Below are 27,909 nucleotides of genomic sequence, written 5' to 3' on the forward strand. Positions count from 1 at the left end.
AAGCAGCTATAGAAGCCAGCATATCTTTCCAACATTCTTATATCTTTGGATTCTTGCTCTTCTCTTTCTTGCCTCAAATGGTATCCACTGAACTATATAGCTTTTCTTATATTTTAAGGTTGAATGTATTTGTATGCCATCAGATACTCCTTCCTATTCAGATCCTCATATTAGCTCATACTTTAAAGATAAGAGCTAAGGCTTTATCTTTAATTTCTTTTTTTTTTTTTTTTTTTTTTGACAGAGACAGAGAGAGAGTCAGAGAGAGGGACAGACAGACAGGAAGGGTGAGAGGTGAGAAGCATCAATTCTTCGTTGTGGCTCCTTTGTTGTTCATTGATTGCTTTCTCATATGTGCATTGACCGGGGGGCTACAGCAGAACGAGTGACCCCTTGCTCAAGCCAGTGACCTTGGGCTCAAGCCAGCAACCATGGGGTCATGTCTGTGATCCCACGCTCAAGCCAGTGACCCTGCACCTAAGCTAGTGAACCCATGCTCAAGCCAGATGAGCCCATGCTCAAGCCAGGAACCTCTGGGTTTGAAACCTGGGTCCTCCGTGTCCCAGTCCAGTGCTCTAATCACTGTACTATCACCTGGTCAGGCTTTATCTTTAATTTAAAATTTTATCCATAACATCATGGATTATTATGGTACTTTTATTCAAATCTGAAATCTACTGTAGCCGGGACCCATAGACACTCTCAGGTTCAGTGGTTTGCTAGGAAGACTCACAGAACTAGTATGTGTGTGTGTGTATATACATATACATATACATATACATATACGTATACGTATACGTATACATATACATATACATAGTTGCATTCATGGCTAAGATTGATTATGGGAAAAGGGTACAAAGCAAAATCAGCAAAGAGAAAAAGAAAACGAGGCACAGGCTTCCCAGAATCCTTTCCTGGTGGAGTCTCAGAGGATGTGCATAATTCTTCTGTTAGTAAGCTGTGTCAGCACATGTAGAATTCTGTCTACTTTGGGACTCTGTGCTCAGTAGTTTTACTACAGGCTGTTTATGTGGATACCCCTGCCTAACATGTACCAAAATTCCAACTTCCAGAAGGAAAGCTGGTGTTCAGCATAAATGATATTGTTTGTACAAACAAATTAGGCACAACGAACCACTCTTATTGGCTGGGGTGTGGGAACCCTCTTGAAATACAAGTTTTCAGAAACCAGCCAAGGACTAATATTGCAAGCAGGGCTTTTCAAGGATAGAAACTTAGTTCATTTAACTCTTTTCTGCAACACCAACTTTGCCCACCACTTAGTCATCTTACCAACAAGAGATATTTGGGATCTAAAATAGGTCATCAGTGTCATTATCTAATATAATCAATGAGGTTTCTTCTCAGCAAAACTCTGACAATCAGAAGTGAGGAAAATAAATAAAATTGTCCTCAGAAAATTATACTTAATGAAGGAAAATAGCAAAATTCTCCATCATAAGCTTAAAATTCTAATCTTTTAAACATTTTAAATTAAGGTAATCAAGATGCCAGTATTGTTACAATAAATCACATTTCTTCATTAATATTTATTAATGGGCAGAGAAGATGGCTGTGTAAAGAAATTACATATTCACTCTTTTCTTTTAGCCTAAGAAAGTTGTCAAGGTAAAACCTCGTCCACCTATAGCTCCTCGATCTTCTAGTAGTTCCACGGCAGCTGCTCGACACAGGTTAAGAGTTCTCCCCCACATTGGGCAGTCTTGTTTATCTTCTTCTGGGAATGCCTATCTATCTGAATCATCCAGCAGTGCAGTTTCAAGTTCGACAACTCTTCCCCCTGCTGATAGACCTGTACCATCAATAACTAGTGATTTTCTTAAGGAAGATGATAACTGGGAAAGTAATAGACTGTCTCATTCCAATGGTAGCATCAAACTACCACCTCAGATAACCCACGTGGAGCTTGAAAATGACAAAGAGTTTGCTGATTGTATTTTCCATCTTGGATCATCCCTGTCTAGGCGGACAAAACACTTTTCAGGAAATTTATCACCTAATAATGAGGATGACACTATTTTATTTCCAACTTCTGAAGAGTGTGTAACTGCAAAATCACTTCTACCTGAAATGGGTTCATTTTCTTCGTTCACAAAAGGAAATATTGATGAGCAGAGCAGTGGCATAGAAGGCACTTGGAAGGTAAATCCTGAGTTCTCACTTACCGGTGATAACAAAGGATTGAAAGCTACAGAGAAGCCTCTTAAGCATGTAGAAAGAGTGTTGAGTGGTGAATCATTGGAGACTACAGTTCTCAACAACCGTGAATTACGTTCTCACAAAAATAGGCTCTTGTCACCTCTTCACTGTTCTACAACAAGATCACTCCATAATTCTCTGGTGAAACCGCAGAGACAGTCCAAATGCTTTGAGTCTGGGAACCTCCAGTCTTCTGCTTCCCAAAATGTGCTCCAGTCATTGGATGTTCGAAATAGAACTGATTCTTCTTTCTCTAGGACTACTCGTTTTCGAGCTATTAAAGTTGATTCACCAGGGAATAGATCTGATATTATTTCTAAAGGGGAAGCTCGGGATATCACAGAAATGGCTAACAAGGCTTCCAAAGAGCCTGTTGGTTGTGTAAATAATATAGATTTTCTTGCTTCACTGGCCCGGAGCACAAACAGAGATGGACTACAGAGCACAGGTGGGATAGGTAGGCTTTGGACCTCTGGAATTGGGCTGTCTGCAAACCTCCAACATGTTCAGGAAGAATGTGTTAGGAAGAGTTCTCCCCAGTTAGAATCTACAGATGTTTTCCTAGTAAGTATTTGCCTTTCAATATGTTCTAGTAGTTATACTTGTGTTTAACATATTTAAAATTTGTTCTTTGTTTACATAAATAAGGAGACCTAAATTTGACTTGTTTTAATATTTTCTCTTAAAATGTTTAGTTACCTTATCAAAGATCTTTTTGATAGGTGAATTTTTAAATAATATTTTAGTCCTAAATTGAGAATTGTAACTTGAAAATAATTCCCTGTAAACAAGTTATCACTTGCCCCCCTTGTCTGTGAGGGATATGTTTCAATACCTGCAGTAGATACCTGAAACCATGGTAATACCGAACTCTATATACACTCTGTTTTTCCTGTACATACATACTTTGAAGTTTACTTTATAAGTTAGGCACAGTACGAGATTAACAATAACTAATAATAAAATAGAACGATTATATCAATGTACTGTAATAAATGTTATATGAATATGGCTTCTCTCTAAATACCTTATTGTACTGACTCACCCTTCTTCTTGTGGTGATGTGAAATGGGAGAATGCCTGCAGGATGAGTTCAAGTGGATTTGGCTACTATAGACAAAGCGCTGAGTCATGTCCTGGGCAGGATGGAGCACGATTGCATCATGCTGCTCAGAATATATGCAATTTACAACTTATAAATTGTTTATTTATAGAATTTCCCATTTAATATTTTGGTTGACTTTAGGTAACTGAAAGTATAGAAAGCAGAACCATGAATAAGGGAGGAAATACTGTGTTTTTGAATGTGGTTTTTATTGTTTTTCCCAGATGAGAACTTTTAATTTGAGCCATTAAATTATACTCTCTTAAACATAAGTAATAAGTAGTACTGCTGGATGGGGCAATCGGGTTCTAAGTTAATTTAATTAAAATTAGATTAAGTAAGTTTAAATGAAATCCCAGCAGCATTTTTGTAATTAAGTACAAGTATTCCATGTTTCGTGATCTTTTCTGTGTTCTCCACTAACTCACCTCCACAGATGTTTTGTGTTTTGATTGTAGTCTGCCCATGGTATTGGAATGAATGGAAATAGTACAGCAGCAGGGAGAAGAGTAGGTAAGCTACAGATGATTTTGAAAACAATATAAGGCTAATAGTAATATCATTACACATACTGTTGAATTTCAAAGAAAAATGGGAACATTCGCTGTAGTATGTATAGAGGAACCTCTCCCTAAACTTTGTTCCACTTAAGAAAATTATTATGAGAACTGACTATAGGACATATTTGAAGAATAAAACTAAAATGAAATTTTGGTTTTGTGGTTTGGGAAGTAATATAGTCTGTGTGAAAAGACAACATTAATTTATGCATAGTTCCCAGTACTCTCAGTCACTGGCCACGTTAGAGCTATGCTAGGCAGTGGGGTGGGTTTGATGATGTGCCCTGGAAAGTTGCTTCTTAACATCATGGTCCAATACCAAGGGATGGTAGCAAGAGTTCCTTTTGATGAACCGATTATTTCTGGATAAAAGAAATGGACCATTTCTCAGACCAGCCCTTTCCAAGGAATAGTAGTGAAACTCTCTTTTACCGGTAACAACTTAAAGGTTCACTGACCAGTCCTTATTTCCAAGGCAGCCATTACTGTGATCATCTCTTGTGGTTTTAATACCCAGACTAAGGATGGTAAATTCATTACAGAGATGTACCACCTTTAGAGCCCCAAGATTCTATAAGATATTTTATGTGTTATGGTTGAGTTTTTTATGAGTTATGGTGAGTTTTAAGTCTTTAAAGAAATACATAGTGTTTCTTTTCCACTACTATATAATGTCCAAGGTTCTAAAGTCCTAATATATTCACTTTTATTTTATAATTTTTTAAACTGTGGTAAAGTACACATGATAAAATTTACTGTTTTACTCATTTTAAGTGTATAAGTTATGGCATTAAGTACATTCACATTGTTGGGCAACCATTGCTGCCATATACCTCAAGAACTCTCTGTATCTTGCAAAATTGAAACATTGTACTCATTAAACACCACCTCCTCATTTCCTCCTTTCTCCAGCCCCTGGAAACCACCATTCTACTTTATGTTTCTGTATTTTTAACTAGTGTAACTACCTCATGTAATTGACATCATACAGTATTTGACATTTTGTCTTTGGCTTACTTTATTTGGCATAATGTCAGGGTTCATCTGTGTTGTAGAGTGCGTCAGATTCTCCATCCGTTTTCATGTTGAATCATGTTCCATTGCATGTATATAAAACACTTTGCTTGCCTGTACATCTGTGGGGGACACTTGTGTTGCTCTCACATTGTAGCTACTGTAAATAATGCTGCTATGAACATGGGCATACAAACATCCTCTGAGACCCTGTTTTCATTTCTTTTGGGCATATATGCAGAAGTGGAATTGCTGGATCTTATGGTAATTTTATATTTAATTTTTGAGAAACTCCCATACTGTTTTCTTTCTTTTTTTATAATAATTTATATTTTTAAATTACAGTTGACATAAAATATTATATTAATTTCAGGTGTACAACATAGTGATTGGATAGTTATACAACTTACAAAGTGACCACCCACATAAACCCAGTACCCATCCTACACCATAAATAGTTCTTACAATATTATTGACTATATTCCTATTCTATGATTGTTTTCTAACTGCCAATTTGTACTTCGTTTAAATTATTTTTTTAATTTTTAATTTTTCAGTTACACTTGACATTCACGATTGTTTTGTATTAGTTTCAGATGTACAGCATAGACATGAGAAAATCATATATTTTACAAAGTGGTCCCCCTGATATTGCAAGTAACCACCTGGCCCCATACACAGGTGTTGTTTTTTTGACAGAGGCAGAGAGAAAGTCAGAGAGAGGGACAGATAGGGACAGACAGGAAGGGAGAGAGATGAGAAGCATCAATTCTTCATTGCAGCACCTTAGTTGTTCAATGATTGCTTTCTCATATGTGCCTTGACGGGGATGGGGAGGCTACAGCAGAGCGAGTGACCCCTTGCTCAAGCCAATGACCTTGTGCTCAAGCCAGCAACCTTGTGCTTCAAGCCAGCAACCTTTGGGCTCGAGCCAGCGACCGTGGGGTCTTGTCTATGCTTTCACGCTCAAGCCAGCAACCCCTCACTCAAGCTGGTGAGCCTATGCTCAAGCCAGATGAGCCCGTGCTCAAGCCAGCGACCTCAGGGTTTCGAATCTGGGTCCTTCGCATCCCAGACCAACGCTCTATCCACTGTGCCACTGCCTGGTCAGGCCCCATACATAGTTTTTACAGTCTTGTTAACTGTATTTCCTACACTGTAATTTACATCCCTATGACTGTTCTGTACCTACCAATTTCTACTTTTTAATCCCTTCACTTTTTTACCTCCCCCAACCCCACCTCTCCTTGGCAACCATCAGTCTGTTCTCTGTATCTATGAATCTGTTTTTATTTTGTTTGTTCATTTAATTTGTTCCTTAAATTCCACTATGAATGCAGTCATACAGTATTTGTCTTTCTCTGTCTGACTTATTTCAGTTAGTATAATAACCTCTAGGTCCATTCATGCTATTGCAAAAGGTACAATTTCTTTCTTTTTTTTATGGCCAAGTAAGTATACCATTGTATACTGTGTACCACAGCTTTTTTAAAAATCTACTTGTCTATTTTTGGGCACTTGAGTTGCTTCTATATCTTGTGTGTGTGTGTGTGTGTGTGTGTGTGTGTGTGTGTGTGTGACAGAGAGAGGGACAGATAGGGACAGACAGACAGGAAGGGAGAGAGATGAGGAGAATCAATTCTTCATTGTGGCACCTTAGTTGTTCCTTGATTGCTTTTCCATATGTGCCTTGACTGGGGGGTTACCGCAGACCAAGTGACCCCTTGCTCAAGCCTGTGACCTTGGGTTCAAGCTGATGAGCTGTGCTCAAAACAGATGAGCTCACGCTCAAGCCGGCGACCTCAGGGTTTCGAACCTAGTTCCTCTGCATCCCAGTCCGACATTCTATCCATTGTGCCACCGCCTGGTCAGGCTGCTTCCATATCTTATTATTATTATTATTATTATTTGTATTTTTCTGAAGTGAGAAGCTGGGAGGCAGAGTGACAGACTCCTGCATGTGCCCCACCGGGATCCACCTGGCAAGCCCTCTAGGGGGTGATGCTCTGCCCATCTGGGGCATTGCTCCACTGAAACCGGAGCCATTCTAGTGCCTGAGGCAGAAGCCATAGAGCCATCCTCAGTGCCTGGGCCAACTTTGCTCCAGTGGATCCTTGACTGTGGGAAAGGAGGAGAGAGATAAAAAGAAATGAAGGGTGGAGAAGCAGATGGACACTTCTGTTGTGTGCCCTGGCCGGGAATTGAACCGAGACTTCCACACGCTGGGCCGGTGCTCTACCACTGAGCAAACTGGCCAGCCTGGAACCGATTACCAGACATTTTTAGCACCCTGAAAAATATAGCAATGGCTTTACTCACAATTTTTCCCTCTATGTACTTTTGTGAGACCTTATTCTCAGCGTTAAATAATATCAAAACCAACAAAAGAAACAGATTGACAGATGAAGTTAGTAGCGCTTGCTTGGGCTTGAAGTGTACAAAATACCAACCTTCAATTGAAGATTTAGCCAATGGAATTCAGCAACAAAACAGTCACTAATAGGCAGGTTAGTTAAAGAATTTCCCTTCCCCTTCACTTATCCTAGTTCACAGCACCCCACACAAGTTAAATAATATCAAGACCAACAAAAGAAACTGACTGACAGATGAACAAAAAGTCACTAAGCAGGTAAGTTAAATAATTAGTTTTTGGTTTATTAAATACAGTATTATATTACAATTATACATTTTTGTTATTTAAACTATAAATATCGTGAAATTATGGTTTTTTTCTCGAAGTGACACACCACCCGAGTTATGCTTGGCTTTTTGGCAAATTTTGATACACCAAGCTCAAAGGATTGCCCGTCACTGCTCTATATCCTCACTAGCACTTGTTGTTGAGATATTGATAGCTGTTCTGACAAGGGAGAGGTGATATTTCATTGCGTTTTTAATTCATATTTCTCTGATGATTAGTGATGTTGAGCATTTTTAAAATATATTTATCCTCTCTGGAGAAGTGTCTATTCAGGTCCTCTGTCCATTTTATTATTAGGTGTTTTATCTTCTCAGCCTTGAGTAGTATATATACTTTGGAAATTAACCCCTTATTAGATGTATCGTGGGCTAATATGTTCTCCCATTCCGTGAGTTCACTTTCCATTTTGTTGATAGTTTCTTTTGCTGTGCAAAATCTTTTTAATTTGGTATAGCCCGTTTGTTTATTTTTTCCTTTGTTCCCTTTGCCCATGGAGATACATCTGTGAAAATGTTGCTTCGAAAAATATCTGACATTTTACTGCCTATGTTTTCTTCTAGGATTTTATGGTTTTGAAACTCACATTTAAGTCTAATCCATTTTGAGTTTATTCTTGTATATGGTGATAGTTGGTGATCTAGTTTCTTTTTTCTTTTCCCTTTTTTCTTTTTGCATGAATTTGTTCCAGTTTTCCTAGCACAATTTATTGAACAGACTGTCTTCACCCCATTGTATGCTCTTAAATCTTTTGTCAGTATTAATTGACCATATTGGTATGTGTTATTTTCCATGCTCTCTGTTACATTTTATTGATTTATATGCCTGTTTATGTACCAATCCATACTGATTTGATAGTACTGTGGCCTTGTAGTAGAGTTTCATATGAAGTAGTGTGATATTTCCAACTTTTTTCTTCTTAAGATTGTTGAGGCTATTTGGGGTTCTTTTGTTGTTCCATATAAATTTTGAGGATAATTTGTTCTAGATCTGTGACATATGGCATTGGTATTTTAAGAGAAATTGCATTGAATCTGTAGATTGCTTTGGGTAGTATGAAAGTTTAGTGATATTAATTTTTTCTACCCATGAACATGATGTATGCTTCTGCTTATTTATATCTTCCTCAATTTTTTTCATCAGTATCTTTTAATTTTCCAAGTATAGATTTTTTACCTTCTTGGTTAATTTATTCCTAGGTACCGTTTGTTGTTGCTATAGTAAATAAGATGGTTTATAAATTTTTTCTTTCTGATAGATTATTATTTGTGAAAAGCAAAACCACTGACTTCTTAATATTAATTTCATACCCTCTACTTTGTCGAATTCATTTTTTAGCTCTAGTATTTTGGTGGAGTCTTTAGGGTTTTCTGTATACAATATCATGTCATCTGTGAATAATGACAGTTTTGCTTTCTTTTTCACAATTTAGATGCCTTTATTTATTTTTCTCTGATTTTGTGGCTAGTACTTCCAGTACTGTTCCAAATAAGAGTGGTTAGTGTGGACGTCCCTGTCTTGTTTCTGATCTTAAGGGAAGCACTTTTCATTTTTGTCCACGGAGTATGATCTTGGGTTTGTCATATATGGCATTTATTATGTTGATCCCTGTATTCCCACTTTGCTGATAGCTTTTATCATAAATGGGTACTAAATCTCTTCAAATGCTTTTTCTATACATATTGTTATGATCATGTGATTTTTATCCATTTTGTTTATGTGATGTATCAAATTTTGTGATGTGAGTATATTTTACCATCTTTGCATCCCTATAATAAATCCCACTTGATCATGGTGTATGATCTTTTTTTTTAAATTTTATTTATTTATTTTTTTAGTGAGAGGAGGGGAGACAGAGAGACATGCTCCCTCCTGCATGCTCCCTGACCAGAATCCACCTGGCAAGCCCACTTGGGTGTGATGAGATGCTTTGCCCTTCTGGGATATTGCTTTGTTGCTCAGCAACTTAGCTCTTCTTAGCACCTGAGGCAGAGGCCATGGAGTCATCCTCAGAGCCCAGGGCCAACTCGCTCCAATCAAGCCATGGCTGCAAAGCCATGGCTGCAGGAGGGAAAGAGAGAGAGAGAAGGGGGAGAGGGAAAGGTGGAGAAGCAGATGGTCGCTTCTCCTGTATGCCCTGACCGGGAATTGAACCCGGGACATCCACATGCTGGACTGATGCTCTACCACTGAGCCAACCAACCAAGGACTTGGTGTCGATTCTTTTGTAAATCCTTAGTTATAATATTTCTGTTCAACTAGTCTTCATATGGTTGTTTAGGTTGATGCTCTGTACTTTAGCTGCTATTCTGATGTGGTTCTGGGAGAAGGCGACTGTAACTCCCACCTACCCCACCGCCATCTTGAACTCCATAATTTAAGCAATTTTTAAATTTCCCACAGCACCTCAGGGTTCACTGTTAAGATTGTGAACTCAGCTTCAGTCTGTACCTGTCATTCTTACTTCTTCTGTCATTCAGTTTGTACTTCTTAATCCCTTCCCCTTTTTCACCCATTCCACCAACCTTCCATCTCACAGCCATCACACTGTTTTCTGTAAATGTGCGTCTGTTTCTGGTTTGTTTGTTTATTTGTTCAGATTCCACATATGAGCGAAATTGTATGTAAATTGTATGTCACTTATTTAACTCAGCACAGTATCCTCTAGGTCCATTCATGTTGTTTCAGAGGGCAAGATTTCATTCTTTTTTTGTCATTGAGTGATATTTCATTGTATATATGCATCACTTTTTTTATCCATTCATCCGCTGATGGGCACTTAAGTTGCTCCCATATCTTGGCTATTTTATTATTTTTTAAAATATTTTATTTATCCATTTTGGAGAGGAGAGAGAGAGAGAGAGAGAGAGAGAGAGAGAGAGAGAAGGAAGGAGAAGCAGGAAGCATCAACTCCCATATGTGCCTTGACCAGGCAAGCCCAGGATTTTGAACCAGTGACCTCAGTGTTCCAGGTCAACAATTTATCCATTGCACCACCACAGGTCAGGCTATCTTGACTATTTTAAATAATGCTGCAATGAACAAATATGGATGCATATGTCTTTTTGAATTAGTGTTTTGGTTTCTTTGGATAAATACCCAGAGATGGAATTGCTGAGTTCTACTTTTCTCTTGTTATAGCCTATGTTTTAAAGACTGTTTTGTCTGGTATATGTAATTGCTACTACAGCCTTTTTGTTTGTTTCCATTTTCATGAAACATTTTTTTCATCCCTTTGTTTTTAGTCCTTCTATGTCTTTCTGTCTGAAGTGAGTCTCTTGTCAATAGCATATGTAAGAATCTTGTTTTCTTATTAAACCACCCTATGAGTTTTGATTAAAACATTTAATCCATTTACATTTAAAGTTATTATTGATGGGTGTGTAGGTACTGCCATTTCATTTATATTTTTATCTTTTTTTTCTTGGTAAAGAAGTTTCTATCATTTCTTATAATACTGGTATGGTAATGATGAACTTCTTTAGCATTTTCTTGTCTGTGAAGCTTTTTCTCTGTCTTTTGATTCTAAATGATACCTTTTCTGTGTAGCATAATTGTGGTTGTCTGTTATACTGTTTTCCATAGTGACTGTGACATGTTACATTCCCCCCAGCAATGTACAATAGAAGGTTTCCAATATCTCCACATTCTCACCAATGCTTGCTATTTTCTTTTTTTCTTTTTCTTGTAGTGGACATCCATACAGGTGTGAAGAGGTATCTCATTGTGGTTTTGATTTGCATTCTTCTGATCATTAGTGATGTTGAGTACCTTGTTATGTACTTAGCCATTTATATATTGTCTTTAGAGAAATGTCTATTCAAATCCTTTGCCCATTTTTGAATCAGGTTGCTTGTTTCCTGTTAAGTTTTAGTTGTTCTTGATATATCCTAAATATTAATCCCTTATTAAATATATGATTTGAAAATGTTTTCTTGTATTCTGTAATTTGCCTTTTTACTGTTGATAGTGTCTTTGTTGCATAATACTGTAGTTCTTAATTTTCATGAACTCCAATTTTTAAAATTTTTTCTTTTCTTTGTTGTCTTTGGTATCATGTCCAACAATACACTGACAAATCCAATGTCATGAAAATTTTCACCTCTGTTTTCTTCTTGGAGTTTTATAAACTTAGGTCTTATATTTAGGTCTTTGATACATTTTGAATGAATTTTGTATATAGTGTAATGTATAGGTCTAATTTTGTTTCTTTTTACATATATATCCAGTTTTCCCAGAACCATTTGTTAAAAAGACTGTCCTTTTCCCATGAAATGGTCTTGGCAGGCTTGTCAGAAATCATTTGACCATATATTTGAAGGTATATTACTGTGTTCTTTACTCATGTTCCATTGGTCTTTTTGTCTGTCTCTATGCCAGTACCACACTGTTTTGATTAATTTAACATACGTACTTTTAATGTTATATTTATTTCTTCTTTACACGTATTCAAGTCTGTCTTGTGCTAACCTGCAGTTCGGCCTCTTGAAAGTTTGTGTTTCACTTATCTCTACTCTCTTAACTCTGATTCAGGCTTCAGTGCTCTCCTTACTTCTCTTCTCACTGCTCCTCTGAAATTACTGTTGCTGAGGTTGCCAAAGATCTCCAAAACTTCAAATCCAGTGGATACTTCAGTGGTTTTCATTTTACTTGACTGCTGTGGTCCTCCTTTTTTTAAAAATTCATTTTAGAGAGGAGGGAGAGAGAGAGTGAAAAGGGAGGAGCAGGAAGCATCAACTCCCATATGTGCCTTGGCCAGGCAAGCCCAGGGTTTCGAACCGGCGACCTCAGAGTTCCAGGTCGACACTTTACCCACTGCACCTCCACAGGTCAGGCTGGCCATCCTTCTTGAAATATTTTTTCCTCTCTCTCTCTCTCTCTCTCTCTCTCTCTCTCTCTCTCATTCTGGGCTATCCTATTTCTGTAAATATATATTTTTAACCTCCATTTTCTTTTGAACTCATTTTATCAGCTCTCTGTTTGTGCCTGGGTATACATTCTCTTGATTGACTTCATTTGGGTCGAGCCATCTGCTGCTTCTCACAGTTGTGATTCTTCAAACTAGAGCTGTGACTTGCTGCCATTTCCTTTCAGTATTAACTGTATCATCCTGAATTACCTACAAGAGTCTGTGTAAGTTTTGGCATAAATTTTTTTGAAGTGATCTACTAAGTTCTTCCATTGGCCCTCTTTGCTTTTCACTATAAGATTTCCCTTGGAAATTTTATTCATCTTCATAGATTTAGTCATTATTTTTAGGCAGATGTTTACCAAACTTGCATCTTTGAACAACACTACTCTATTGCTTTGTTTGCTGCCTTTTCTTTTGGGTGAGGTTTTGTAGATCATTGTGTTAGATAAAATATGGTGCCTAGAAAAGCAAAAACAAGTGAGTTAATCCAAATATATTTGATTTTCTTCTGAACAACAACCTTTTTTTTTTTTTTTTTTTTTAACAGAGACAGAGAGAGGGACAGACAGATGGGGAGAGAAATGAGAAGCATCAATTCTTCACTGTAGCTTCTTAGTTGTTCAGTGATTCCTTTCTCTGATGTGCCTTAACCAGGGGCCTATAGCAGAGCTAGTGACCCCTTGCTCAAGCCAGCCACCTTGGGCTCAAACCAGTGACCTTAGGCTCAAGCCAGTGACCATGAGGTCTTGTTTATGATCCCATGTTCAGGCCAGCAACCCCGTGCTCAAGCTGATGAGCCCATGTCAAGTCAGCGACCTCAGGGTTTCGAACCTTGGTCCTTCCTGTCCCAGTTTGACTTTCTGTCCACTGTGCTACCACCTGGTCAGGCCTGAAAAGCAACTCTTAACATCAAGATTAGTTTATTGACTTTTATTTGTAAGTTCAACACACATTTGATAGCTTTAGAAAGGGTTTGATAATTGATGGTATCTTCTTATAGGACAAGTGGAGTTTTACTAGATTGCCAAAGCAAAATAGAGCACTTTATTTATTTATTTATTTATTTATTAAATATTTTTCTCATGTTAGAAGCAGGGAGGCAGTCAGAAACACTCCCCGATGCACCTGACTGGGATCCACCTGGCATGCCCACCTGGGGGCGATGCTCTGCCCATCTGGAGCATTGCTCCGTTGCGGCAGGAGCCATTCTAGCACCTTAGGCAGAGGCCATGGAGCCATCCTCAGCGCCCAGGCCAACTTTGCTCCAATGGATCCTTGGCTGTGGGAGGGGAAGAGACAGGAAGGAATGGGGGAGGGGTGGAGAAGCAGATGGGTGCTTCTCCTGTGTGCCCTGACCAGGAATCAAACCTGGGACTTCCACACGCTGGACCGATGCTCTACCACTGAGCCAACTGACCAGGGCTAAAATAGAGCATTAAAAGAGATTGATTACACACATAATGTTTTTTATGCATCATTCAGAGCGCATATGATGTCCTAAATGACATAGAGTGATATCGGAAAGATAGGTATTATATTGGACATATTAGACCTTGAATACCAGTCCAAGGGATTTGACTTTTTCCTATGTGTTGTCTACACCTCTATATTGATGATGGCCCCTAGCCTGGAGTAGATGGGCAGTGAACGACTTCCTCTGGTGGGTGGAAGAATCTATGGAAACCACTCTCACAGAAGAAGATCGCAGTTATGTTTCGGTGCCACTTCACTGTCACTAGGATCTTCTCTGTCTCAGCACATCCACAAGAGTTTTTGAATGGAAAATGTTTGGGAAACACTGAGATAAGCACCCCTAAGGAAAGGAAAATGTGGCTACAGTGAACTTAATTATCAACAGATTTTCTACTCTGTTTAGGGAAGAATTTTTTTTTATTTATTCATTTTTTAGAGAAGAGAGAGACAGAGAGAGAGAAGGGGGAGGAGCTGGAAGCATCAACTCCCATATGTGCCTTGACCAGGCAAGCCCAGGGTTTCGAACCGGCGACCTCAGCTTTTCTAGGTCGACGCTTTATCCACTGCGCTACCACAGGTCAGGCCTAGGGAAGAATATTTTTAATTTGATTTTCAGTGATAACTGCCATTAGATGAGCTTCCAGAGGATAGTCAGTAACTGAGCTGGTGACCAACATTATGAAGCGTCATTTACCATATTTCTCCATATATAAGACATACCCTTTTTCAAAAAATTTGGGGTCTAGCCTGACCTGTGGTGGCGCAGTGGATAAAGCGTCAACCTGGAAATGCTGAGGTTGCCGGTTCAAAACCCTGGGCTTTCCTGGTCAAGGCACATATGGGAGTTGATGCTTCCTGCTCTTCCCCCCCCCCCCTCTCCTCTCTATAATGAATAAATAAAATCTTAAAAAAAAAAACAAAAACTGAGTGAGATTTAAAAAAAAAAAAAAAAAAAAATTGGGGGTCTAAAAGCTGGGTGTGTCTTATAAAGTGATTGTAGATTTTTAACTTGCATTTCCGCTTTTTTTTGTGGATGAGGAGTTTTATAAATTTTATGATGAACAAAACGAGTTCAATAACTTTATGTAGTCCTTTTTTTTTTTTTAAATTTCAGGCCCCCAAATTAAGGTGCCTGAAATACATGGGAATGTCTTATACATGGGGAAGTACGGTAGTTAGTTGTATCAAATTTTGTTTCCAGGCCCTGTCTGGTTGGCTCAGTGGTAGAGCATCTCCAGGTGTATGGAAGTCCAGGTGTGATTCCCAGTCAGGGTACACTGGAGAAGCGACTATTTGCTTCTCTTTTGTTTCTCTTTCTCTCCCTCTCCTGCAGCCATGACTCTATTGGTTTGAACTCATCCAAACTGGGGGGGGGGGGGGCACTAAGGATGGCTCTGTGGAGCCACCGCCTCATGAGCTAAAAATAGCTAGGTTGCCAGCATGGCCCCAGATGGGGGTTTGCTGGGTGGATCCCAGTTGGGGCAAATGTGGGAGTCTGTCTCTCTGTCTCCCCTGCTCTCACTTAGAAAAGAAGAAAAAAAAAAAATTGTTTCCAGCTTATTGCAAGATCTGGAAATATATTTCAGACTCGTAATAGAGCAGGCTTACTTTGCTGGGCTGATATATCCAGCATCCAATCTAGGTTGTGACACAAGGTGTCCACACCTTGTACAAATTGTAATTCCAATTTTTTGAACTCTAAGGATTTTTAGAGACTTTTAGCTGCCAGATAAACATTCAGCCCAGGCTACCCAAACCTTTCTCAGTGTGGAGAATAGGTGCATATACCATGACACTCAACAAGTTTTCTTTTCATTCCTTCTCCTGTTTTCGTTGTCTTGCCTCTTGCTCCTTGGCCTCCAGAGTGCCACCAAGCACTTTGTATTTGCACTGTTATTGTAACAAATATGAACAGTGACTTTGAGTCTCTCTACTTGTGAGGGTTTTGTTAGATATTTGCTCAGTTCTAAAAGCATTTCACTTAGTAATTAAAGAAATAGATTTATTCTTTCTTATATCAAACAGATATGTTCTTTTTTTAAAAAAATTTTTAGGTATGTTCTTTTTTCTTTTTTATAAGTTTTTATTAATTTTAATGGGGTGACATCAATAAATCAGGGTACATATGTTCAAAGAAAACATCTCCAGGTTATCTTGTCATTCAATTATGTTGCATACCCATCACCCAAAGTCAGTTTGTCCTCCGTCACCTTCTATCTAGTTTTTCTTGTGCCCCTCCCCCTCCCCCTTCCCCTCTTCCCCTCTCTCCTCCCTCCCCCCTAACCACTACACTCTTGTCCATGTCTCTTAGTCTCGTTTTTATGTCCCACTTATGTATGGAATCATGCAGTTCTTGGTTTTTTTCTGATTTACTTATTTCACTCTGTATAATTTATCAAGATCCAACCATTTTGTCGTAAATGATCCGATGTCATCATTTCTATGGCTGAGTAGTATTCCATAGTGTATATGTGCCACATCTTCTTTATCCAGTCATCTATTGAAGGGCTTTTTGGTTGTTTCCATGTCTTGGCCACTGTGAACAATGCTGCATTGAACATGGGGCTACATGTGTCTTTATGTATCAATGTTTCTGAGTTTTTGGGGTATATACCCAGTAGAGGAATTGCTGGGTCATAGGGTAATTCTATTTCAGTTTTTTGAGGAACTACCATACTTTCTTCCATAATGGTTGTACTACTTTACAGTCCCACCAACAGTGAATGAGGGTTCCTTTTTCTCCACAGCCTCTCCAACATTTGCTATTACCCATCTTGTTGATAATAGCTAATCTAACAGCTGTGAGGTGATATCTCATTGTAGTTTTGCTTTGCATTTCTCTAATAACTAATGAAGATGAGCATCTTTTCATATATCTGTTGGCCATTTGTATCTCTTCCTGGGAGACGTGTCTGTTCATGTCCTCTTCCCATTTTTTTATTGGATTGTTTGTTTGTTTGTTGTTGAGTTTTATGAGTTCCTTGTATATTTTGGATATTAGGCCCTTATCTGAGCTGTTGTTTGAAAATATCATTTCCCATTTAGTTGGCTATCTGTTTATTTTGTTGTCAGTTTCTCTTGCTGAGGAAAAATTTCTTAGTCTGATGTGGTCCCATTCATTTATCTTTGCCTTCACTTCTCTTGCCTTTGGAGTGAAATTCATAAAATGCTCTTTATAACCAAGGTCCATGAGTTTAGTACCTATGTCATCTTCTATGTAATTTATTGTTTCGGGTCTTATATTTAGGTCTTTGATTCATTTTGAATTAATTTTAGTACAAGAGGACAAACTGAAGTCGAGTTTCATTCTTTTGCATGTGGCTTTCCAATTTTCCAGCACCATTTCTTGAAGAGGCTTTCTTTTCTTCATTGTGTGTTGTTGGCCCCTTTATCAAAAATTCTTTGACCATATATATGTGGTTTTATTTCTGGACTTTCTATTCTGTTCCATTGGTCTGAGTGTCTATTTTTCTGCCAATACCATGCTGTTTTGATTGTCGTGGCACTATAATATAGTTTGAAGTCAGGTATTGTAATGCCCCCAGCTTCATTCTTTTCCTTAGGATTGCTTTGGCTATTTGGGGTTTTTTATAGTTCCATATAAATGTGATGATTTTTTGTTCCATTTTTTTAAAAAATGTCATTGGAATTTTGATGGGAATTGCATTAAATTTGTATATTGCTTTGGATAATATGGCCATTTTGATTATATTTAATCTTCCTATCCAAGAACAAGGAATATTTTTCCATTTCGTATCCTTTTCGATTTCAATACTTAGTAGTTTTCATTATATAAGTCCTTTACATTCATTGTTATGTTTATTCCTAGGTATTTTATTATTTTTTTTGCAATCGTGAAGGGGATTATTTTTTTGAGTTTGTTCTCAAATGTTTCATTGTTGGCATATAGAAAGGCTATGGACTTTTGTATATTAATTTTGTATCCTGCAACCTTACTGTATTGGTTTATTATTTCTAGTAATCTTTTTGTGGAGTCTTTGTGGTTTTTGATATATAGGATCATATCATATGCAAAAAGTGATACCTTTACTTCTTCTTTTCCGATATGGATGCCTTTTATTTCTTCATCTTGTCTGATTCCTCTGATTAGAACTTCTAGCACCACGTTAAATAAGAGTGGAGAGAGTGGACCACCCTGTCTTCTTCCTGATTTAAGGGGGAAAGTCCTCAGTTTTATGCCATTTAATATGATGTTAACTGATGGTTTATCATATATGGCCTTTATCATATTGAGATATTTTCCTCCTATACCCATTTTGTTGACTGTCTTAAACATAAAGAAAGTTGTGTTGTATTTTATCAAATGCCTTTTCTGCATCTATTGATAAGATCATGTGGGTTTTGTTCTTTGTTTTGTTGATATGGTGTATTACGTTAACTATTTTACGTATGTTGAACCATCTTTCAGATTCTGGGATGAATCCCACTAGGTCACGATGTATTATTTTTTTAATATGTTGTTGTATTCAATTTGCTAGTATTTTGTTTAGTATTTTAGCATCTGTATTCATTAGAGATATTGGTCTGTAGTTTTCTTTTGTTGTGCCGTCCTTGCCAGGTTTCGGTATGAGGGTTATGTTGGCCTCATAAAATGTGTTTGGAAGTATTGCTTCTTCTTCAATTTTTTGGAAGACTTTGAGAGCAGAATAGGAACCAAGTCTTCTTTGAATGTTTGATAGAATTCACTAGTATAACCGTCTGGGCCTGGACTTTTATTTTTGGGGAGGTTTTTAATAGTTTTTTCTATTTCCTCCCTGCTGATTGGTCTGTTTAGGCTTTCTGCTTCTTCATGACTCAGTCTAGGAAGGTTGTATTGTTCTATAAATTTATCCATTTCTTCTAGATTGTTGAATTTGGTGAAATAGTTTTTTGTAGTATTCTACAATAATTCTTTGTATATCTATGATGTCTGGTGATTTCTCCTCTTTCATTTTGGATTTTGTTTATATGAGTCCTTTCTCTTTTTTCCTTGGTGAGTCTTGCCAAGGGTTTGTCAATTTTGTTGATCTTTTCAAAGAACCAGCTCCCTGTTTTATTAATTTTTTCTATAGTTTTTTTGTTCTCTATTTCATTTATTTCTGCTCTGATTTTTATTATTTCCTTTTTTTGGCTGGTTTTGGGTTGTGTTTGTTCTTTTTTTTTTATTTCCTTAAGATGTGAAGTTAAGTGGTTTACTTGGGCTATCTCTTGTTTGTTCATATAGGCCTAAAGTAATATGAACTTCCCTTTTATTACTGCTTTTGCTGCATCCCAGAAATTCTGATATATCGTATTGTCATTTTCATTTGTCTGAATATAACTTTTGATCTCTGCACTTATTCTTCTTTGACTCATTTATTTTTTTAAAAGTATGTTGTTTAGTTTCCACATTTTTGTGCGTTTTTTTCCCTCTTTTTTGCAGTTGAATTCTAGTTACAAGGCTTTATATTCAGAAAATATGCTTGGTACACTTTCGATTTTTCTGAATTTGCTGATGTTATTTTTGTGGCCCAACATGGTCAATTCTTGAGAATGTTCCATGTACACTAGAGAAAAATGTATACTCTGTTGCTTTGGGATGAAATGTCCTGTAGATGTCTATCATATCCAGGTGTTCCAGTGTTTCTGTTAAGGCCAATATATCTTTATTGATTTTCTGTTTGGATGACCAATCTAGAGCCGTCAGCGGTGTATTGAGGTCTCCAAGTATGATTGGGTTTTTGTCAGTTTTTGTTTTTAGGTCAATAAGTAGCTGTCTTATATATTTTGGTGCTCCTTGGTTTGGTGCATATATATTAAGAATTGTTATATCTTCTTGATTCAGTGTCCCCTTAATCATTATGAAATGACCATTTTTGTCTCTGAGTACTTTTGCTGTCTTGTAGTCAGCATTATTAGATATGAGTATTGCTACACCTGCTTTTTTTTTGGATGTTATTTGCTTGGAGTATTGTTTTCCAGCCTTTCACTTTGAATTTGTTTTTATCCTTGTTGCTTAGATGTGTTCCTTTTAGGCAGCATACAGTTGGATTTTCTTTTTTAATCCATTCTGCTACTCTGTGTCTTTTTATTGGTGAGTTTAATCCATTTACATTTAGTGTAATTATTGACACTTGTGGATTCCCGATTGCCATTTTATAAATTGCTTTCTGTTAGTTTTGTGTCTTGTTTGATTTGTCTCTTTTGTTTTTCTTTTTCTTTCTTTTTTTTTTTTTTTTGCTGGCTGCTTGTTGTTTATTTTCAATGTTGTGAAAGTCACATGGTTATGGGTGTCAGGAAGGTTCGTGTGTGGCTTGGGTAGAAAATAGCTGGACTCCCTCAATTTCCTTTTTGGTATTTTACTGTTTTGATTAAAAAAAAAATAACCCAACTGCTTCTGCTTGCTGCAGCCTGCCTAGTCTATGGGGTGGGTTGAGGAGGGGGACAAGGAGAGAGGAGGGATGGGGGAGGGGCTCAAAAGAGGCTAGCGCCTCAGGAAGTCTGGTGGCTCGTTGGGGCCACTCAGGATGGCGGCCCAGCATTGGCTTTGCCAGGCTGGCCACAAGGCTGCTTCCTTGTGGCTTCCCGAGCCAGGTCACAGGTGATCATGCTGCTGGAGGCCTGGGGAGATTCCGACTGTTCTGGGAACTCCAACACGGTAGCCATGAATGGGAAAATGGACTTCCCGAAAAAGAAGCTTGCCCACCAGTGACCTGAGTCTGCCTTGGGGAGACCAGGATGGTGGGGGATGGCTTCCCCAGGGTACTCAGCACTTCCACAAGAGCTGTTACTGGAAGTGATACCCAGCCGGTGCCGGTAGTAATCGTTGGTGGCCAGGAGGGAGCCGCTGGAGGGTATGGCTGCCATGCTCTTTTGTGGACTGGTGGCAGCCTTGGCGGCAGCCCCTCATGGACCTCAGCATGCAATCAGGTGGCGGGAATGAGGGCGCTAGGCCACGGAGCCCATTTGCAGAGGAGACTGTGGGAGGCCGCTTCTCGACCAAGAGGCATGGGGATCTCTTGTTTTTCTATCATTTGTTTTTGTTTGGTTGTATTCCATACTTCTTTCCTCTGTTGCTACCTTTTTTAAGTCATGTGCTTCTGTGGTGGTTTTTTTCAAGGGTGGTTACCATTAAGTTATGAAAAGGGTACCTACCATGTTCATTGTAGTGCACTATCTTATGAGTGCTTCTGCACTCCATCGTCCTTTTCTACTGTTAATCTCCATCCTCTCCCCCCTTTTTTTTGTTTTTGTTGTCACAGTTTAAATTTGGTTTTATTATGTTCTTGGTGGAGCTTTTACTTTTGGTTTTGTTTTGTTTTGTTCTTTGTATCTGGTTGGAAAACCCCCTTTAGTATTTCCTGAAGTGGGTTTTTTCTGATGATAAATTCCCTCATCTTTTCTGTATCTGTGAATGTTTTTATTTCTCCTTCGTATTTGAAGTATAGCTTTGATGGGTATAGTATTCTTGGCTGAAAGTTCCTCTCTTTCAGGACTTTAAATATTGGAGTCCACTCTCTTCTAGCTTGTAGAGTTTCTGCTGAGAAATCCGATGATAATCTAATAGCCCTTCCTTTATATGTTGTATTCTTCTTTTCCCTGGCTGCCTTGAGAATTTTTTCTTTGTTGTTGATCTGTGCCAATTTCATTATGATGTGCCTTGGAGTAGGTTTGTTGTGGTTAAGAAAACTCAGTGTTCTGTTTGCTTCTTTTTTTTTTTGTATTTTTCCTAAGCCAGAAACGGGGAGGCAGTCAGACAGACTCCCGCATGCTCCCGACTGGGATCCACCCGGCACGCCCACCAGGGGGCGATGCTTTGCCCATCCGGGGCATTGCTCCGTTGCAACCAGAGCCACTCTAGTGCCTGAGGCAGAGGCCACAGAGCCATCCTCAGCGCCTGGGCCAACTTTGCTCCAATGGAGCCTTGGCTGCGGGAGGGAAAGAGAGAGAGAGGAAGGAAAGGGGGAGGGGTGCAAAGCAGATGGGCGCCTCTTCTGTGTGCCCTGGCTGGGAATCGAACCTGGGACTCCTGCATGCCAGGCCGACACTCTACCACTGAGCCAACCGGCCAGGGCCCTGTTTGCTTCTTGAATTTGAGACTTTAGTTCTTTCCACAGGCTTGGGAAGTTCTTGTCTATTATTTGTTTGAATATGCTCTCCATTCCATTTTCTCTCTCTTCTCCCTCTGATATAGCTATTAGTGTTATGTTAGTCTTTTTGATGGAGTCAGACAATTCCTGTAGGGCTTTCTCATTTTTTTAAATTTTTGAGTCTCTCTCTTCTCTCTGTTGTGCCTCAAGTTGCTTGTCTTCTATGTCACTAATCCTATCTTCTATCTGGCCTATTTAAAATTCTGGATTTCTATTTTAAATTCTCTCTGATTTAGCTCCAAGATTTCCAATATTTTAAATTTTTTCTCTATAGATTTTTCCTATCTGTGCTATATCTCTGTCTTTTGTATCCATAATATTTTATTTCCTTTTCCTTAGTGGCATCTGAGGGTGGTTTTCTTGATAGCACTAATGAGAATTAATAAGGAATAAAAAGTAAAAAATAGAAAAAAAATGGAAAAAAAGAAAATTTATTATGTCCCTTTTTTTTTTCCTTCTTCTCCTCTCCCCTCCTCCTTGAGAAAATATCGTGATGAACTGTGAATTATATTGTGCTAAATGGAACAAAAACTATCTATAACGAAGGGCCTGAGTTGGGGAGAAGTAATAAAGGGGCAAAAAAGGAGGTAGGGACCCACAAAATGCAAAAAAGGAAATTTTGGGTCATAAATAATATGATTTGCTTGTAAGTGATGGTCAACTAAGCGATATAATGAGAAGGATAAGAGGGAAACAGGAAAAAGGAAAAAAACTTACTATTTTTTTTGTGTGTATTAAGTGGATCAAAAACTGGATAGAATGGAGAGCCAGGGTTGGGGGGAATGCTAATAAGTTAAAAAGCAAAGTAAAAAGCACCCAAAATGCCATGAAGAAAAAAATTTGAGTTTCAAATAAAATAATTTGTTTATGATTGAGGATTGAATGAGAGGAAAAACAAAGGAGAAAAGAAGAAAGTAATAGAGAGGAATTAAAAAGAAAAAGGGAAAAAGGAAAATAAGAAAAAAGAACAAAAAGAGGGAGAGAGGGAGAGTTAAGGGTTTTGGAGTGTAACCCTTATAAGAGAGAAAGGAAGAAGAAAAGAAAGAAAATGGGAAATGTAACACTTATGGGTAGTGTAGTTCAAGAAGAGGAAAGAATAAGACGGGCAGAGAATAAAAGGACCAAGGTGGAAGAAAAAATAATAATAATAAAGACAAGAAGATGAAAGAAACAAAAAAAATGGAAAAAGTTATAAAGTCTGTGGATTTTTCTTGATTTCGAGAGGTTATCTTCTTCCTTTTTCTTTCTTCTCCCTCTTACTGGTCAGTGACTCTGTACCCCAGGCTCTACCCCTGTGGCATGCTTAGGTAGAGATTTGCAGTTGATGAGTCTCTATGGTGATGTCATATATTAGGCTTCAGTCTCGTTGGTAGTCAAGGCTTGTTATCATTTGCAGGCTTCGACAATGAGAGAGTCCGTTTTCCGGAGCCTCTCTCCTAGTCTCTCCTTCCTGAATTAGCAGCCTGATGATCCAGCTATGAGGTTGCCGCTGCCAGCTATGAGGCTCCTCTGCCTGGAGAGTAAGAGGCTCAATGAGCTGACAAATCCCCACTTTATCCCCACTCAGTGCAGGGCTCTGGGTAAGGCTCTGACATCCAGAGCCACCAGCATAATCAGGTGGGACTGGGAGCCAATTGCTCTCAAGGTGCTTGTCTATGAGCCTCCAGGTGTGTCCAGTATGCCTCACCACTCTGTGGGACCACTTTCTCCAGGCTTTTTGCACTTCGTAACCTGTTTTGGCTAGGAAGAAGATGCCCTAGTGGCTGCCTGCAGAACAGGAGGTCTTAAAAGCTGCCAAGTCCCTCTTTTTAATGTATATCCCTGAGTATGAAAGCTCTGCCTATCAGAAGTTGCCCCCACCCCTATGTGCATAGCGAAAGGCACTAAAAAATATCACACGCCTCTTGTCTTCGATCGCTGAACTGAGAGAGATCTTGTTAGTTAGAGCCGCGTAGGTCAGTTGGGAGGTGAGCAGACTGTGGGTTAAGCTAATTTCAGCAATTGGATCAGCAGATCTGCTTCAAAGACAGACTGCAAGCTGCTTGTGCGCCCCTCCCCCTAACACTTTTGTATTTTTTTCTTCCCGGGGATGTTAGCTTGAATGGCTGGGTGAGGTGCCCCACCCGCCCAGAGAAGTTTGGGTGTAGGGAAGTTCGCTTTCGCGTACTCCCTGCACGCGGCTGTTCAGGGTGCAGGGACCACACCGAGACTCTGGTCACAGCCCACGCAAAGGCCTTTGACCCTACCGCTCTGTCCAGAAACACAGGCACCCACTTACAGGGTGCTAGGAGGAACCTCTCACACACTATCCTCGCTCTCTCGCTAACCAGGATATCGGGGCTAATTGCAGCTGCTGCTTGCCCGTCTGCTGGGGTCCAGCGGGCATTAGCTCGCGTGGGCTGAGTCGCTGCAGGCATACTCTTTCCTCGGCTTGGACATCTGTGCTCCAGCCAGGCTGCCTCCACACCCTCAGCCCTCACTCTATCTTAATTCCAAGTGAAAGCAGCCTTTGCTCAGGTTAGTGAGGAAGATGGAGTGTTCCTTTCTCCATCTTATTTCCTTCAGGGTTGATTATATATTTAGTCAACTTTTCGCTCAGTCAGACCTTCGTTTTCAGTGTATGAGACTTCCAGATGCTCCAAGGATAGATTTTTCTGTCTCTGGTTGAAGAACTTGTTGAAATTTGGGGGAGATTTATCAGTAGTGCTCTTCACGGTGCCATTTCTCTGACGTCACTTGGTATGTTCTTATTTTTAAGCTGAGAAATTAAGTTGTTACAATAGTACAAAATTTAGTAAATGTTTTTTGAAAAGGGTAATACTGTGAAATCAACCATATTAGTCACTATTGCTAATATATTTTATGTAACTCTAACATTAAAAATTTTCAGAATGTTTTTTGTATGTTACAACTCAGTTGATCTTAAGACACTTAGAAATCTCGGGAGAAAAAATACATGTTCTGTTATCTTAAAAATGAAAAAAAATAAAGTTTTGAAAGAATAAATAACTTGCTTGCAGCTTGATGAATTTAATTTCTATGGCATAATTACAACTAACAGACCAATTTCATGATACTATGGTGTTCTTCCTTGGTGTGAAAAAACAGGGTGATAATATTACAAATTATATTGTTTCTAAGGACCTCATAAATATGATTTTGAATCAGACATTTTTCTTGATGAACTGTCAAAGTTTGATGAACTTTATATATACTTATTGCCTTAGAAATAATCAGAAATGTGTTTGTGTGTATAAACATTCTAATAATATGAGTCACACTTAGTTGAAACCTACTACATCTTAAAAATATAATAGTTCTACTGCATCTTCACTTATAGATTCTATAAATAATTTTGATATAAAAATAACAAATTAATTTTTATGGAATAGAAGTTTGCTTGTGTTTGGTGTTTTGCTTAATAGTGTTCACATTTAGAATTTGGTGCCTGTATTAATCATGATGTCCTTGCTCTAAACAGGAGAAGGTACTCATCACCTCCCACCTGTGCAAGCCCCCATTCAAACAAAGAAGAAAACAACAAAGCATTGTTTTGTTTGTGGAAAGAAAACTGGACTGGCTACTAGCTACGAATGCAGGCAGGTTGGCTCACTGGAAAAGTTGAGATGATTTCTTTGTGCTCACCCAACTTGGGATACAATATAAAGTGTTCTTCAAGTTGGTTATTCATAACATCATTGAGATGATGTTCATGTAGTAGTCCTCAGTCTAACTCCTCCTAATTGACTGAGGTAAAGAGCAGGGTAGCCAGCTCATGAATTTTGAAACTCAGGAACCCCCCACCACCACCACCATACTTTCAAATGAAATCTAAACTAATGGGAGAGGACACTTGTTTTGTTGTTTTATGACAGATATACCGGTACTTGTTTTTGTGTGAATACAGCTTGTGAAAACCCCTCCTCTAACATTCTATTTTAAATTTAACAAAAAATGACTAAATTTAAAATTAATGTAGTATAAATTTTAACAATTATATGGTATACTTTTATTTCAAAACAGATGAATAATTTGCAAACAATAATGATTTTTTCCTACTCATAATTATTTCTTTGATTAGCATTGATTAATATGCTTCAAGGATGGTGTCTGCGCTTAGATTGAAGCCAGACATTAAAAACAGCTGCTGCTTTTTAGAATGTATTCTATTCAAATGGAAACAGCTTATCTCATTGCTAGAAATATTTTTTAAATCTTTGCATGGCTTAGTTAGGTTTCACATCTAATTTTCTTATAAGATGAATTTCTCAAATTCATAGTTCTCCCAGGTTTAAATAGTGGACATATTTTTCAGCTTTTGCTATTTTATCATTTCATAAAGATCTATACTCTATTTCATTCCATAATAGATCCTTTAACTCTCATTTTCATTGACAATTAACTTGGTTTTTTGGTTGGGGGGTTACTTGTGCTTGTTTCTGAGTGGGAAGGGAAATGCCAGTGTTGAAACTGCTAAAGAGAACAAAGGCTCCTGCTGAACTGCCTGAAGTTAAGCTGTGCTCTCCTAAAGATATGAGCCTCTGATAAAAATGTGACTATTTATATCAACTTTTTTTGTGCTTTAGATGTGGAAACAACTTCTGTGCATCTCATCGCTATGCAGAAACTCATGGCTGCACCTATGATTACAAGAGTGCAGGGAGGAGATACTTGCAGGAGGCAAATCCTGTGGTTAACGCACCAAAACTTCCAAAAATCTAACTCTTGCTCTGCGCCTAACTGTCCTGGCCAAGGAATTGTATTACATTGACAGACAGAAGAAATATTGCTTAGACTACATTAATTTTGTTCTACTCCAAAACATTTTCCAAATAACAAAAGCATACAATGCATGCTGTTAGAGAATGAGAATGCTACTGTATTTGACATCTCTATTCTTTCGTAAATGAAAAGTTTTAGTTTTAAAAACTTGAAACTATAATGATTTAGCTTTGTTATTACGTGTCTTATGTTCAGTATTTTATATATTTGATATGTCAATTTTATTAGACAAGTCTTCAAAAGATACACTTTACAAAGTTATCATTTATTATGTGATCATCTTCCACATTGCACAGAAATGACCTGTCATGTAATGGTACTATTCAAATTGATCACTTTTTTGTGTGTGAGGGGTGGGGTGGGTGGGGATTTTTAAAAGAAAAATCCCATATGTGAAAGTTTATTGACTTTACTAGCAAGTTCCTTTTTTTAAAATCTTTTTATAAAAAAAGAACTTTTGGTTTTCAAATGTGGTTTTAATACATATCATTCTTCCATATTCACATTGGCATTCAGATATGTATCCATTCTATAAAACATATGTTAATCATAGTATCTATTTCTTAACACACTACATTTTGAATGGCAGTTTTGAATGAATGTCCCACCTGTTGCTGTTATATACAGAACCCAAGTTTTCACTTTTTGGTAAAATCTCACAACTCGGTCTTTTTTTCTTACCTACTGAGTGCTATTACGAGGAAAAATTAAAGTAAATATTCAGTTTCATTATGTGTTTGATTATTTATAATCATTTTATGAGGTTTTCTTTTCTTTTTCTGTTGTTTAATCCCTTCAGTTTTGTCATATAGCCCTCCAACCACCCTTCCCTCAGTCAGTTCTCTGCATCTATGCTTCCGTTTCTATTCTACTTGTTAGTTTATTTTGTTCATTAGATTCCACATGTAAGTGAAATCAAACAGTACTGGTCTTTCTCTACCTGGCTTTTATCACTTATCATAATCATCTGTAGGTCCATCCATGCAGTTGCAAAGGGTAAGATTTCCTTCTTT

At 38.2% G+C, this 27,909-nt stretch overlaps 1 protein-coding gene and 1 pseudogene across 5 annotated transcripts in view; one reads left to right on the forward strand and one right to left on the reverse strand.

Annotated features, from left to right (window-relative positions):
* ZFAND4 (zinc finger AN1-type containing 4) overlaps positions 1-27,232 on the forward strand; it is a 107,354-nt gene extending 80,122 nt beyond the window's left edge. For 3 of the 5 annotated variants that reach the window (XM_066243817.1, XM_066243820.1, XM_066243822.1), the window contains 4 exons: positions 1,615-2,787; positions 3,787-3,841; positions 25,596-25,713; positions 26,701-27,232. In XM_066243817.1, the coding sequence (XP_066099914.1) occupies positions 1,615-2,787; positions 3,787-3,841; positions 25,596-25,713; positions 26,701-26,836 (1,482 nt within the window). In that variant the 3' untranslated portion in view covers positions 26,837-27,232. Of the gene's footprint in view, positions 1-1,614; positions 2,788-3,764; positions 3,842-25,595; positions 25,714-26,700 lie in introns of those variants that run through there. The other 2 variants (XM_066243818.1, XM_066243819.1) reach the window with 2 other exon arrangements.
* LOC136313452 (pancreatic progenitor cell differentiation and proliferation factor pseudogene) lies at positions 20,427-20,831 on the reverse strand (annotated as a pseudogene).
* Positions 27,233-27,909: the final 677 nt, after the last annotated feature.

This window comes from Saccopteryx bilineata, chromosome 9 (genome assembly GCF_036850765.1).
Source record: "Saccopteryx bilineata isolate mSacBil1 chromosome 9, mSacBil1_pri_phased_curated, whole genome shotgun sequence".
Taxonomy (NCBI): domain Eukaryota; kingdom Metazoa; phylum Chordata; class Mammalia; order Chiroptera; family Emballonuridae; genus Saccopteryx; species Saccopteryx bilineata.